Source organism: Pipistrellus hanaki (genome assembly GCF_964339955.1).
Source record: "Pipistrellus hanaki genome assembly, chromosome: 8".
NCBI classification, from domain to species: domain Eukaryota; kingdom Metazoa; phylum Chordata; class Mammalia; order Chiroptera; family Vespertilionidae; genus Pipistrellus; species Pipistrellus hanaki.
In genome coordinates this window covers 58479300-58495344 of record NC_140510.1, presented here as the reverse complement: position 1 = coordinate 58495344, position 16045 = coordinate 58479300, and the positions used below count along the sequence as shown (strand labels likewise).

The window sequence follows — 16045 nt, the reverse complement described above, 5'->3', positions numbered from 1 at the left end:
CATTTCAATCTGAATTGAAGGAAACAACCCTGTAAAGGTTCACAAATGCAGAAAAACATACTGGCTAAGGAAACAGCTGAGTACTTTGATTTAGTCTGGACCCTTGATGCGTCTGAGGAATGAATGATGAGAGAGGAAACTAAAGAAGAGGCAGGCCAGTCCTGAGCATCCTTGTACATGCTATGTTAGTTAGGTTTTATTTTCTGGGTGAAGGATAGTTTAAATCAGTTGTTCTCAACATTTTTTTGGCCATGCCCTACATAAGCATCTCTAAAATGCTGATGCTCCCTCCTACCCCCCCCCTCCCAGTGACATATAATTCTTATTCAAAGAGTGAACTCCTATATTCACATGGAGGAAGCCTAAAAGACCATTAGCTTGGTCTAAACAAGCTTCCAAAGAACATGACATCCATCAAAGAGAAAAAAGAACAAAAGGACAGTTGAAGTACTGAGGAAGAAATCACTAAGAAACTGTTAAAAAAAATAATATGAAGTGATATGAAAAAATAGCAAATAAAGTTTCAAAACAATAGAGAACTGAAATGTATAAATGTCACAATATGTACTTATATACTGTATATGAGATCCTAAAACCATAAGAAATGCAAAAAATTAATAATTCGTGTGTCAAATTGAGTATGTTTTTCTTAGTACCTGCAGACAAAATCATATTGTCCCCCTGTGGGCCTGTGACTCATGTTGGGAACCACTCATTTAAATGGGAGTGATTTTTTTTTTTTTTTTTTTTTTTTGTGTGTGTGTGTGTGTGTGTGTGTGTGTGTGTGTGTGTGTGTGGAGGTTAGGTGTTGAGCTGGGGAACGTGGGCACAACTGGATTCTGGGAAACCAGATAAGGAGACTCTTAGGTATGTGGGTGAGAAAAGGAAAACCAGAACTATACTTGTGGCAATAGAACTGGAAACTGGGTGCTGGATTTGACTAGTATTTAGGGACTATGAAGGATAGAATTTGTCAAATGGTTTATCTTCAGATTTTAAAGAATCATATAATTTTTTACATTAGTAGCTTTACAAAATTGCTTTTGAAATTTTGGAGCTACTTTGTTAGATCTTCAATCAGAAAACCTTTTTGTGGAATGAGCAAAGAAATGCCCGCCCCCCGCCAAGAAAATGGTGTTCCTCTCCTCTTGGCTACTTCTCTTCCTCATGCAGAAAGCATGGTGCAGAGGTGGTATGAAGCAAGGGAAAAGTGGGCTGAGAGTGCACTCAATTTAGAAGAGCATAAAGCTGTTCTGATTACTGCGACAAATCAGAACTTAGAGCTCTTACAGAACTGTTTTCATCACCCTGTTGCAGTGGAAGTAACTGAGTGACTGGTGGTGCCTGCTTCTCCCCATTGTACTGGTCAGTGATTTTGGGGTGTTGCTGTGCATGCGTCAAGTGTCTAAGAATACTCTTGTGTAATCACAGCTAGAGCAGGAGAGAAGAGAGGCAGAAATGAGGGCAAAACGGGAAGAGGAAGAGCGAAAGAGGCAAGAAGAACTCCGGAGACAACAGGAGGAAATTCTCCGAAGGCAGCAGGAGGAAGAAAGAAAAAGGCGGGAAGAAGAAGAACTTGCCCGAAGGAAGCAGGTAATCCTATCTCTGACCATAGGATTAGTGCTGAAGGAGGGCATTCAGGGTAGCTCCCTCACTCCTATTACTTCACAAGAGATGGTTTATCCAAGGTCAAAACTGGATTGGAACCTTAGAAGATTCACTTTCCTTTAGAAAGAGTGTCTTGTCCACTAGCACCCACTGGAGGTAGAGTCCTCAGTCCAAGTGAAACATTAGAATTTATTTCTTTTGCGTATTTCCTGGGGTTTTATAAATCAGATATCAGAAGTAACCAAATCTTTGTCTAAGTATTTATAACCAGTATCATTGAATATTTTTCATGAATTTTTGGTCATTGTATTTGGAAGGGGTGGGTTGTAGAATTTTCTATTCGTGTGCTTGGCCTATTTTTTACTGGGATTTTTAAAGATCCCAATGGAAAGTATCCTCTTTGTAATAGTCCCAGAGTCTAGATTTTACCTCACATTTTCTACTTTTTGTTGGCCACAAGGAGGTACTCCGTGAAAAACAAAAGGGTCTATGCTGAGATTAGATTAGAACTACTAATGTTTCTTAGAGCCATACTATATTAGCATTTAAGGACTCTTAAGAAATATTGCAGTAAGGAAGTCTGTTTAATTCTGTGATACTCAGTATTTCCTTAATTACTTAACAATGGGACCCTTTTCTGTATATTTAATATCTGTGGGACTTTTGTTCTGGGAGACATAACTTTATTCAGTACTGCTGACTGGAGAACTTATTCCTACCTCACCAAATATTTTTGGTAGCTATGGTATGTTGATTTGATCTGACTATGCCTTAGGTTCTGAGCTGATGGTCCCAGTGGAGAAAACTAAGACCAAGTCCTAATAGACCCTTTCTTTCTAGGGGTAATAAGTAAATATATATAGCTAATGTGGAACCAAGGTAGAATTCAGAGTATAATGCTATTTATATTCTAAATACAAATTATTTTAACTCTTTTTAAAAAAATCCTCTCCCAAGGATGTTTTTATTGATTTCAGAGAGATAATGGAGGGAGAGAGGGAAGGAGGAGGAAGGGAGGGAGGGAAAAAGAAACAATGATCAGTTGTCTCCCATACTCACCCCAAATGGGGATCGAACCTGCAACTTAGGTATGTCCCTTTAACTGGGAATTGAACCCACTAACTGGGAATTGAACCCACAACCTTTTTGGTGCATGGGACAGTGCTCCAATCAACAACTACCAGGTCAGGGCACAAATTATTTTAACTCTTAATGTATCTTTTTTTTTCAACTTACATATATACTGTTTACTCTGCATACTTTTTAATATATATATTTTATTTCAGAGAGGAAGGGAGAAGGGGAGAGAGAGAAACATCAATGATGACAGAGATTTATTGATTAGCTGTCTACTGCGAGCCCCAGATAAGTGCCCTGACCAGGAATCAAACCATGACCTCCGGTCCATAGGTCAACACTCAACCACTGAACCACTGTGACTGGGCTACTCTGTATACTTTTTATGTTTGCTCTTAACAGAGTTTTTGCAGCATACAGCCTATTCTTTTTCAAATTATGATGTGTAATATTAGGTCTAGTAATAATTAATGTCGTTTTCTAATACTTTTTTTAAATCGAATTTATTTAAACAATACAACAAAATTTAGTCAACAATATAGTTGCCGTTGTTTTCTACTACTTGTGCCCAACGCTCAGGAAGCATTTTAATCCCTCTGTTGTAAAATTCTTGTGATTTTGATGCAAAAAATTCGGTCAATGGATTTTTGAGGCATTCTTCATTATTAAATTTTTTTCCAAGAAGAAAGTTTTGCAGAGAACGAAACAAATGGTAATCGGAAGGGGCAATATCAGGAGAATATGCAGGTTGAGGGAGAACTTCCCATTCCAACTGGCGCAGTTTTTCAGCAGTGATTCTTGCAGTATGCGGTCGTGCGTTATCGTGGTGAAGAATTACGCCCTTCCGATTAATCAGCGCGGGTTCTTTTTCTCTTAAAGCTTGGGCTAACCTTTCCAATTGGGCACTATACACTGCACTTGCAATGGTTTGGGTAGATGGTAAAAGTTCATAATGAAGAATTCCTTTAAAATTCCACCAAACACACAACATCACTTTTTTCGCATGCAAATCAGGTTTTGGCGTGGGCTGCGGAGCCTCATTTTTGTCCAACCATTGAGGCCGCCTTTTCAAATTAACATACAGCACCCATTCTTCATCTCCGGTAACAATTTGCTCTAAAAACGGCAAACGGTTTTGACGAGAGAGGAGCGAACTGCAAATTGTGACTCTTTGATTACGGTTGTTGTCGGTCAACTCATGAAGAACCCATTTTTCAAACTTTTGGACTTTGCCAAGTGCACGCAATTGATTGGAAATTGTTTTTTGTGAACAATTTAAAGTTGTCGCAAGCTCTTGTTGGGTAATTTGAGGATTTTCCACCAAAAGAGCTTGAAGAGCTTCTTGATCAAAATTGGACACACGGCCTCGACCACTCTTATCATCTAATGAAAAATTTCCGTCGCGAAATTTCTCAAACCAACGCTGGCATTTTCTGGCGCTAACTGCATCTTGACCAAGAGCACTACAGATGTTTTTTGCAGCCTCACTTGCTTTTCTTCCTAATTGGAACTCGTAAAGCATGCAGTGCCGAATATGCTCTTCATCCGCCATCTTCTTAGCCCTAGTTTTGCAACAAAAACCAAACCAAACACAAACTTTTTCAAGCAAAACTTGTTGATTGCACTTCACACGTTCTGTAGATACCACGTGTTTGAAGGTTATGTCAATACAAGTCAACGCCAAGCAAGATTTTAAACGAATGTTAAAAACGACATTAATTATTACTAGACCCGATATATTAATTGAGTCCCATAGTTTCTCTCTCTCTCTCTCTTTCTCTCTCTCTCTCTCTCATATACATACACACACACAAACCTTTTTTATTACTATAGGAAGAGGCCCTGCGACGCCAGAGGGAGCAAGAGATTGCATTAAGGCGACAGCGAGAAGAGGAAGAAAGGCAGCAGCAAGAAGAAGCTCTTAGGAGACTGGAGGAGAGGAGAAGAGAAGAGGAAGAAAGGCGGAAGCAGGAAGAATTGTTACGCAAGCAGGTGACTGATGTTTTACTCTTCTCATTGCTACTTGAAGCTGGGGATTAGTGACACTAATATGATATTGGGGTGTTCTTCAAAGTGTTTAGATAGCCTGTCTTTTTCAGGTTGCTGAAAATTACCAAGAGACCTAACTGGCTCTTATTTTCGTAATAACAGTCCCACATGTAATTATAAAAGCTGAGCTACATATCAGAGAAGCAAAACAAACAAAAAATAGACTACCAGTGAAGAAATCCGAAGACATACTCTTTAAAAACCAAAAGTGAGATCTGCAAGTGACAGCTTTTGCCTGAGGGTGTTCTTCAATTCATTCTTTGAAAGTGTACAATTCATTGCTTCTTAATATAGTCCCAAGATTCTGCAACAATTAGCACTGTCTAATTCTAGTCCAACCATGTCATTCTGCCATTAGCAGCAGCCAGAGGGGTAGAGGGTGGGTCAAGGAGAGTTTGTCCAAGGAACCTGTGGGCCACAATGGGTGAGAGCCAGGGACTGAATGAAGTGCTCTTGTGAAGTTGCTCTGGTTCCAGCCCTGGCTGAGACTTTCTTGGTCGTCAGCATCCCTGCAAGGTCCTGGAAGCAGTTTGCCTCAGTGTTGGAACAGTTTCCAAGAGACTTCCCTGCAGTTGGCGGTGATTTCTTAGAGATCAGTACTTATCACAAATAAAAGTGGCATTCCTTTTATGTAGCAAGCCAATGAAAATTTATCCTGTAAGCATGCTAGGCTTTTGTGGCTACTATAAATATATTTTAAAAGAATATTTAGCCCTAGCCGGTTTGGCTCGGTGGATAGAGCGTTGATTGGCCTGTGGACTGAAGGGTTCCAGCTTCGATTCCTCAGGTTGCAGGCACATCCCCAGTAGGGGGTGTGCAGGAGGCAGCTGATCAAAGTTTCTCTCCCATAGATGTTTCTAACTCTATCTTCCTTCCTCTCTGTAAAAAAAATAAATAAATAAATTTAAAAAAAAGAGTATTTAACTCTACCTTATATTATCATAAATAAAGTTTCTGCCTTTCTCTGTTACTTCAGAAGTGATTCAGATTTTAAAAAACCACACCACACAAATTTTATTCTCTTTTGTTCTTCCTTGGAAGGAAGAGGAGGCTGCAAAATGGGCCCGGGAAGAAGAAGAAGCCCAGCGTCGATTAGAGGAGAACCGGCTGCGAATGGAAGAGGAGGCAGCCAGGCTGCGGCAGGAGGAGGAAGAGCGGAAGAGGAAAGAGCTGGAGCTCCAGCGGCACAAGGAGTTGATGCGCCAGCGGCAGCAGCAGCAGGAGGCTCTGCGGAGGCTGCAGCAGCAGCAGCAACAGCAGCAGCTGGCGCAGATGAAGGTAAAGCCTGATGCTGGCAGTAAAATAGTGCTTTCTTCAATGTTAAATTTACTGCAATGATTTTTTTGATCAATAAAATATAATATGCATGTACTTTGTGTAGGCCTTTAAACAAGAGAGGAATAAATAAAAGGATAGGACATTAGCAGTGATACAGGCAAAATTAAATATTTGGTTCATAAATTTTTTTTTAATTTTTAAAAATCGATTTTAGAGAGGGGAGAGAGAGAGACATTAATCAGTTGCCTCCCATACATGCCCAGACGGGGAATTGAACCGGCCACCTTTTGGTGCTCTAGGACAGTGTTTCCCAACCTTCTCTCATGATGAGAATCACCTGGTGGAGTTGTTAAAACACAGATTCCTGAATCCCAACTAAGAAGTGCTAAACTAGAATTTTTGGGAACATATAGGTAAAATTGTATACTTAACTAGTGCTCTAACACAGATGTTATATACAGAGCACTAAGTTAGGTATGCAATTTTACCTATATGTTCTCAAAAATTCTAGTTTAGCACTTCTTAGTTGGGATTCAGGAATCTGTGTTTTAACAACTCCACCAGGTGATTCTCATCATGAGAGAAGGTTGGGAAACACTGCTCTAGGAGATGCTCTAATCAACTGGGCCACCTGGCCAGGGCATGTGTTTCATAAATTTAATGCAGCTCATTGGAGTATCTACTGTAGTAGTAAAGCACTGCTGAGGTAAAGGTAAATAAGAGGAGGAACCTGCCTCACTGAGCTCCCAGCCTTATGTGAACAGGAGATATAAACATTTGGATGTGTAAATAGGAACCATCATTTGGGCTTAAAAGGCAGCGGACTTGAAGTTATGTATGCAAAGTGTTGCTTTATGAGTATTCAAAGCATTATTTGAAGTTGTAGAAAGAGAAGACTGAGAGATCAGTAAAGATAATATGATGGTGGGAGTGAGAATGAATAGGAAGGGCTAGCAGAACAGACTTGTATTAATAGCAATCAGCAAGACTTAGTGACTGTCTGGATCTGAGGGTCAAAGCTGGGTGGCTGCTAGTTTGTAAGCTTCAAGTGACTGGGAAAGCAGTGGGACTGTTGATGAAGCTGGAGTGATTGGGAGCAGACAAGCAGGTTTATGGCAGGGTCTGCACAACTTCACATGGGGTCTGTAGTTAGTAATAAGGCTCAGTGTCCCCTGTCTTCAAGGGGTTTACAGGATAGACATACACAAGGAAATTAGAATACCGATGGTGAGAGACAAGTGGCCTTCGGCATTACTATTTTGTGACTGGCTAGAATAGTTGGTGAAGTCCCATTCTCCCCAACTGTGTGAAGCCTCTGCTGCTGCTCTTCTGGGACACAGCCCTGGGTGTATCACTCTGGGATAATACTGATTTGAATAGGCCTTTCTTTTTTCACATCCAGCTGTTCAGCTCTAATAGTTGCCAGTTTGATTGCTCTATTGTTCTCAAAAGTGTCCTGGGGCACAAGTTGCTTTTTGCTGGTCCAAACTGATACAATCAAATTCTGCCTCTTTGAAGAGCTACTTCCTGAGGTCAATATTTGAAGTTTGTTCTGATCCCAGGATAACTTCTTCAGCTCTTTCATTGGTTCTCTGAGACCAAGTAGTGTTAGACAGACAGTTCAGCCTATATCTCCAGTAAATCTTCCCATTTCCTCCCAGTTGCCTTTCTCCTTGTCCTTCATTTTTTTTTTTTTTTTTTTTTTTAAAGTGTTCCTGGCCCAAACTCCTCATTCTCCATGCTGTTGCAAATGAAGTCAGTTCCTTTGGGAAGAGGCCTGGAGCTCTCCATATTCCAATTTATTCCTCCCACCTTCATTCCCAAGCAAAACTCTTAAGTCACAGCTCTGGGCTGGGAACAATGCTGTGCTTTTCTCGAATGACACTATTTAGGAGTTGAGCTCTTGAATCTCAGGTCTTTTTGGCTTGCCTTTTCTGGTGGCATGGTGGCCTTTCCAGTGAAGGCAGTGGCAATCAGAGCCCTACTAGTCTCAGTAGTTTTCATTTTACGAAGAGGGGTAAACATGAAGAGGGAGCCCACACTTCTCAGCTGTATTGCCCCTATAACTGCCTTTGCATCATGTAGGTGGAGCTAGGATTAGAAGGGCTGAAGTGCTTTCCAGGAAGCCAGCCAGCAGACTGGCAGCTGAGGGGGAGAGGGAAGCCTGTGTCCCTGACTCCACTCATTTGGAGTGGAGTTTCTCTCTGACTGAGTTGGGAGAGAAGGGTATTGGTAGAAGTACCACAGACTCTGTTCTTAACCAGGTTTTAGCAGCTTTTCTTGAAATGTTTCCTTTGCTGTATTCCCTTGGGAGCATTTCCAGAATCTTTAAGTTATTTTGAAAAAATACTTTCCACCATTTTTGCTGAAGAATTAGGTCTACAGAGCTGCTTGTGCTATCATACTGGATGTGGAACACAATTTTTTTTTTGAAAATAAAAAATAGTGTCGAAAATAAGATAGCAATGTCAGGGCAGAAAAAAGTAAATAAAACAAATCGACAAAGGATAGTAGGCTTTCAAGGGTTACAAAATGTGCCCAATTCCTTACTATTTACTGATGATTTGGAAGAGAATTGTTCTGAAAAGCATGATTAATAAAATGCAGTTCTGAGTGGACTGTACAGGATGTTGGTTGAACTGGAAAATGTCCTGGAGTGATGGGATATTATTTCCTATGTACAGATAAGATTTAAGGAAAATGATAGTTATCTGCAGACATTTGTCTGTCATGTGAAATTTTAGATTTGTTCTGCTTTACTCCAGAGAGCAGACCTGTGAATCACGAGCAAAAAGTACACTGAAGTATATTTTGGCACAGCAGTGGAAAGGATCTCAGAGGTGCCTAAAAGGAAAATAGGCCATATCAGGAGGTTGTGCATCTCTTCCTGGTGTGGGCCTAGGTTCTGCGGAAGAGGAGGGAAGGGGGTGTGGGGCTGGTTCCAGGGTACTATGGAGTGACACATCCACTGGGATTTTATTTTTTAATATGTTGTTACTGATTTTAGGTTGAGAGGAAGGGAGAGGAAGAGAAAGAGAAACATCGATCGGTTGCCTCCCATATGCATCCCCACCCGGTATTGAATCCACAACCCAGGCATATGCCCTGATTGGGAATCTAATCTGTGGTCTTTCATTGCAGGGTAGAATTTTAGACATTAGTGGTTACGGCTATTATCTAATTGCAAAAGTATGCAAATTTTCTGGCCTGACCTTCTGATTAATCAAGTGTGGGGCCAGGGTGTCTACATTTTTACAGGCCTCCCATGTGATGCTACCAGCTTTGAGATCTAATGCCTTATTTGATCTTGATAGCACCTTCCAAGTGGGTCATTTCCTGTGGAGAAAAAACATTTGTTTGTGTTCAACTTTGTTTACCTAGTGTACCATCTTTCTCTCTCTCTCAGTTTCCCTCTGCACTTCTCCCACACCCCAGGACTGGTGCATTTTTTAGAGAAATGCCACTACTACCTATAACATTGGTCAAAAATTGTTACGAATTGACTCATGTTGTTCAGTAGTGTTAAGGCTATGCATTTGGAGAGCTCTTTGGTAATATCAATGACAATTGTAACTGTTTATACCCTTATCCTATAAGCTCCGATTTTAGAGATTTCTGCTGTGGAGCCATTATTGGGGGGGAAGGGAGGGTTTTGGGGCATTTTGTTCATTTTTATCCATGCTCACATATTATTTTTATTAAATGTTTTAAGTCTGGTTAGATTTGCATTTTATTTTTAAGATCCATAAGATGTCTCACAATTTGAATTCACAATTTTATCGCCTAGGAGACCAAGGGATTCTCTTAGAATAATCAGGCTTTTTTCCTTTTTTAATCTTCACTTGAAGACATGCTTAGAGAGAGGAAGGGAGAGACAGAGAGACAGACATTGATGTGATAGAGAAACATTGATCAGTTGCCTTCTGTATACTCCCAGAGTGGGGATCAAACCTGCTATCCAGGTATGTGCCCTGACAGGAATCAAACTGGCAACCTTTCGGTGCATGGGACGACACTCAACCAATTGAACCACTCTGGCTGGGCAGTAATCAGGCTTTTGAGAATGCTAAGGTATTTAGAACCTAGATATTTACACTCTTATTTTATTCCATAATTTTAAGGGATAGGAACATAGAGTTTCTGATTAAAAGCTGCTTAGTGCTCAGGACTAGGAGCTGCAGTTTGGTTAATGGTTACTTTCATAAAAGACTGAAAACTATGCCTGGTGTCTTCCATTAGCTGTCCACTTCAGCTCCTCCTGCAGAAATCTGTCCTTAATCCTTTCACTGGAAAGTCTCTCATCATGAACTAATTGCTTCCTTGGATTAAAAATTTAGTGTTACCTTTGTTTGTTTGTTTTCCTTTATGTCTGTATATTACTGTATTTGTCAATGCTAGATATAACAAATTGGCAACCCCCCAAATAGAGCAAATAAAAGTATTGCATATATTTTAAGTTGTTTTGAAATAACCTTAGGTTTGGAGTAGTGACAGAAAATTTAAGTAAAAGAAACCAACTTGGGGAATAGCGTGTAAAAGTATTGCATGGGGAGTCTGAATGTTCTGCTTGTATACGATACATTAGTGCCTATTTCCTGTCCACATTTCCTCATGCACTATTCTGATTTCCTTTTCTGTTAGCTTCCCTCTTCTTCAACGTGGGGCCAGCAGTCTAATGCAACAGCATGTCAGTCCCAGGCAACACTGTCATTGGCTGAAATCCAAAAACTGGAAGAGGAACGAGAACGGCAACTTCGGGAAGAGGTAAATTTAAAAAATAAATGTTGTCGAGCCTAAGTCCAGTGGAAAACACAGATATTTACGTTACGATTCATTAACAGTAGCAAATTTACAGTTAGGAAGTAGCAATGAAAATAATTTTATGGTTGGGGATCACCATAACATGAGGACTCTATTAAAGGGTAATGGCATTAGAAAGGTTGAGAACCACTGCTCTAAAATATGCCAATATGAGAAATTAAGTCTCTGCTTAAGTCTGTATCCCGTAGTAGTTGTAAATTGATATCTTTAGGATAGTAAGGATACAAAAGAATGAAAGAAGAAATGGAGGTGGGAGGGATACAGTTCTTTATATAAGAGAAAATGAAGTAAAATGGTTCAGTATGCCATATATTCATTCATCCCTCCCAGTCCGGGAATATAGCTGAAACCGAAACAGGCAAAATTACCTGCTTTTATTTTATTTTTAATATATTTTTATTGATTTCAGAGAGAGAGAAACATTAATGATGAGAGAGAATTATTGATCAGCTGCCTGCCCTGTACTGGGGATCGAGCCCCAACCCAGGTATGTGCCCTTGACCAGAATTGAACCTGGAATCTTTCAGGCTGCAGGCCGATGCTCTATCCATTGAGCCAAATGTACCCCATTTTCTCTGCTTTTATAAAGCTTACCCTCTAATTGAGAGGAGATGACAATAAAAGTTATTAGTGGTCATGATTGGTTGTCTAATTTTAGCTAGTGCAATCTGGGAAAGCCTCTGAAAAGGTAGCATAAAGTACATAATCTTAAAGAGTGTATGTGGATATGATTGGAGGCAAAGTAGTCAATCAATTTGTTACAATGTAAGCTGTCATTTAGAACTGGGTCCTGTCGTTCACTGAAGGTCATGGGTGCACAAAGAAAAGTGAGAGTTGTTTCTACATATTCACCATGTAGTGTGCTTGACCTCATCAAATGGGTTAAAATGTTTCATCTTTAAAATTACCTTATTTCCCACCCTCTTCAAATAGAGAAAGACAGAATTTACCCTGAAATAACTTCTTCTTTAAAAAGCTCATCAATAGCCCTAGCTGTTTTGGCTCAGTGGATAGAGCCTTGGCCTGCGGATTGAAGGATGCCAGGTTTGATTCCGGCCAAGGGCACATGCCTGGGTTGCTGGCTCGATCCCCACTGTGGCAGGAGGCAGCCAATCAATGATTCTCCCTCATCATTAATGTATCTATCTCTTCCTCTCCTTTCCTTTCTGAAATCAATAAAAAATAAATAAAAATTTAAAAAGCTTATTAACAAACAGATACATAGCAGAGTATATCATCTTTCATGGCTAGAAATCATTCCATAATTTTGGTCTCTGCTGAATGAAAGATAATAGAGAATCACAGGTCTTGGTCATCTTTTTGTCACAATTTAGGCATTGCCTCATTTATATATTTTTTGAACCATAAATCTTCGTTTACTCTAAAAGATAGGAAATATTCCTCAATAGATTTTTCTCATGTAAGGAGACTTAAGATAATTTTATTGTACTCTTTCCTGGGAGGTAGCCTTTTCAGGACCCTCCCAACCTATTCATATTTGGATGCTCAGGGCTTAATGTGCGGCAATTCTGTTTTTCTTTTCTTACTTTTTTAAATTGATTTTTGAGAGGAAGGGAGAAGGAGAGAGAGCTGCCCAATTGTAATGGGTGGGGCAGGCAGTCTGGAGCCTCACTACTGCTTTTTATAGATCTTCAGCCAGTCTTCCTCTGTTTGAGATATCCATGCCTCATTTCTGAGCTTCCTTTACTTAATTTTTAACTTTTTGGGTCTTTTACATTGGCTATCATGAATTGACTCATTTCTTTTTTTTAATATATTTTATTGATTTTTTTACAGAGAGGAAGGGAGAGAGATAGAGTTAGAAACATCGTTGAGAGACAACCATCGATCAGCTGCCTCTTGCACGCCCCCTACTGGGGATGTGCCCGCAGCCAAGGTACATGTCCTTGACCAGAATCGAACCTGGGACCTTTCAGTCCGCAGACGGATGCTCTATCCACTGAGCCAAACCGGTTTCGGCAAATTGACTCATTTTCTGAGCTTCCTTTACTTTTCAACCTTTCGAGTCTTTTACATTGACTGTCATTATTTACCTGCTTTCCAGCTTTTTAATTGATTCTGTTTTCTTTGTCCTTATAATTTGTACTTAAAAAATTTTTTTCCCCTGTCATTTTGGTAGGGCTTAGGAAGTAAGCATGTATTTCATTTCTATGCTTAACCAGAAGCCCTACTTAATTTTTAAGAAGTAATTCTGCATTTTATATTTCCTCTTAGTAGCTTTAGCAGTCTATGTCTTTATTTGCAGCAAAGGAGTTAACCCAGTTAGGTGTTTAATTTGGTATTGCTACTATATATTTGCACTCCAGTTAGTATACTGGGCATATGTAACTGTTATTTTTGCAACTGGAATCTTGAGCTGGCTTCCATTTATGTGCAGCAGCAGAGGCGCCAGCAGAGGGAGCTGATGAAGGCTCTGCAGCAACAGCAGCAGCAGCAGCAACAGCAGCAGCAACAGAAACTCTCAGGCTGGGGGAATGTCAGCAAACCCGCAGGCACAGCTAAGTCGCTCCTAGAGATACAACAGGAGGAAGCCAGGCAAATGCAGAAGCAACAGCAGCAGCAGCAGCACCAGCAACCAAACAGAGCCCGGAATAGTACGGTGGGTTCATTTTCCTGAGCAATCATTCTGAGGATGGTTGTTCTCTTTTCTGGCTTTTTTGTACTCTCTTTTTATCTTTTTAATATTAACTGTAATCATTTGTATCTCTCTCTTTTTTTAACAGCATTCCAACCTGCACACCAGCATTGGGAACTCTGTTTGGGGCTCTATAAATACTGGTCCCCCCAACCAGTGGGCATCTGACCTAGTTAGTAGTATCTGGAGTAATGCTGACACTAAAAACTCCAACATGGGATTCTGGGACGATGCAGTGAAAGAGGTGGGACCTAGGAACTCAAATAAAAACAAAAACAACGCCAGTCTCAGGTAGGGCCCAAAATGATCAAACTTACGCTCCTTGATGGGTTGGGCGAAGGGACACTTGGGAATTGGGATATTGGGTGGGCAGAGAAAGGTAGTTATTTAGTTTCTGCTTATTTTCATCTGTGTCTAAGCACATGAGGTCATAGTTTGGCTACCTAGGGGCTCCTACTACTGGGCACTTAGTCCATTGCCTATCACTTGGTAACCACTTAATAAATATTAGGTATAGTATATTTTTGTTGTTATTGAACATTTCCCCAAGATATTCTCTAGATCTTAACATTTTTTTCTAAATATATATTTTTAAGTTACTTATACTAAGTATAATGAACACTTCTGTAATGACCTTAAACCTGTTTAATTTTTATGATGTTAGTTACCTTTCACCTTCAGCTTTCCTCAGTATACAGAGTTTTATGAGCATGGATTTTAAGTGAAACATGAACTGAAATCCCAGCACTATCATTTATTAGCTGTGTGACCTTGAACCTCAGTTCCCTCATCTGTAAAATGAAGATAAGAATAACTTCATGAATATAGTTGTAAAGACTAAATAAATACCCATAAAATAGTAAGGTGCCTGGCACATAGCAGGTACTTAATAAATGGTAGTGTTGTCATATTGTTTCTTATGTCATATTGTTACCTCAATTATTAATTGAGGGCATAATAAATTACGAATAGGATGCTAAATATCTGCCAGTTCATAGAGCACTATGCTTTTAGGCCTTTGTGTGCAATATCTTTATTCCCTTTGATAACCAAAGAGATATTAGTATTTTACAGATGAGAAAACTGAGGCTTAGCAAAACTTAAAAAATTAACAAAGTACACACAGGAAGAATTGAATCATTTCTCTGAAAAGAAACCCTGTATTCACAAACTAGAATGTATTTGCTGAGACTAGATTTTAAAGAGCTATTGAGTAAACCCCAAATCCAAATATTTGAGTGTTCGGAGCCAAGCATTGGATTATTGGATAGCCGTCCACATTATTTATGGTGTTGTAGTATAATCATATAGTAACATTTTCTGGGAATATAATATTGCCCTATTGTTTTGCTTTAGTAAATCTGTAGGTGTGTCTAACCGGCAGAATAAGAAAGTAGAAGAAGAAGAAAAGTTGCTGAAGCTCTTTCAGGGAGTAAATAAAGCCCAAGATGGATTTACGCAATGGTGTGAACAGATGCTTCATGCCCTTAATACGGCAAATAACTTGGATGGTAAGAATTGGGGAGGGAAACATAGCATGTGGATTGCAGAGCAGGGCCCACAAAGAGGTTGGCAAACTGGAATCGTCTAATAGAGGTCCTGCACCTGCCATAAAACTTGGCTCTTTAATCATATATAACTTGTGATAGAAGCCCATAATACTGTGCTCAAATTATCAGAGGCTGCCAAAAAGTAAATGCTATCTCTGGCTGTCATACGATGTATAAGACAGAGGTGGTCATAGTTCCTTACTGATCCTGTTATGAAGGACAGTGCCAAGCATGAAGGAAGGAACTGCCGTGGTGGGGACAAAGGTCAACCTGGGCAAGAGGTTGAGGTAGTTGTATAAGCTCTTCTCTTACTGCTTTGGGGGTGGGAATTGTGTGACAGAGTAAGTAGACTTAATTTTGTATAGCATAAAACTAGGACCAGTATGTGGACGTGAAAAGGTTTCAGAACAATTTGAAGAAAAACTTGCTACTTGTTAGCTGACACAAAGAGAACTTTCTGTCTTAGATAGAAATGAGTTGCTCCCTCACCCACAAATGTTGAACGGAGACTGGTCAGCTAGGTGTTGGGAATTCCCATAGCTAATAGACCATGTTGAACCAGTCCACCTCTAATGTGTTTTATCTAAAACATAGCATTAAAGGATTGACTAGGTCTTTGCCACATTGTAATAATACCTAATGTTCTAAATAGAGCCAGAAAAAACAATAGTAAATAACAGTAACGGCCACCATTCATTAAGCACCTATGATATGCTAGGCACTCTCTCAGGGTTAACGTATATTATCCCAATTATTTAATTTTTGCAGCAATTTTATAAGCTACCTTTACAATGTAAATGATGTTACCTACATTTTATAAATTAGGAAACGGAGGCTCAGAATGGCTACGGCACTCATCAAGGTCACACAGCCAGCAAGTTCCCTAGTCAATTTTAAACCCATGTCTGTGTAACTCTGACACTTGTGCTTTTCTCCTACACTACACTGCTTGATTTCTCTCTAAACATATGACATCTCAGTGATCTGAAAGGAGGAGATGGCTATA

General features: G+C 39.8%; 1 protein-coding gene across 7 annotated transcripts in view; it reads left to right on the top strand.

Annotated features, from left to right (window-relative positions):
* GIGYF2 (GRB10 interacting GYF protein 2) overlaps nt 1-16045 on the top strand; it is a 123517-nt gene that overhangs the window by 95875 nt on the left and 11597 nt on the right. For 5 of the 7 annotated variants that reach the window (XM_084891748.1, XM_084891746.1, XM_084891743.1 and 2 more), the window contains 7 exons: nt 1432-1593; nt 4519-4677; nt 5776-6012; nt 10654-10776; nt 13232-13453; nt 13578-13780; nt 14846-15000. In XM_084891748.1, coding sequence (XP_084747874.1) covers nt 1432-1593; nt 4519-4677; nt 5776-6012; nt 10654-10776; nt 13232-13453; nt 13578-13780; nt 14846-15000 — 1261 coding nt within the window. The remainder of the gene's footprint in view (nt 1-1431; nt 1594-4518; nt 4678-5775; nt 6013-10653; nt 10777-13231; nt 13454-13577; nt 13781-14845; nt 15001-16045) is intronic. The other 2 variants (XM_084891747.1, XM_084891745.1) reach the window with 1 other exon arrangement.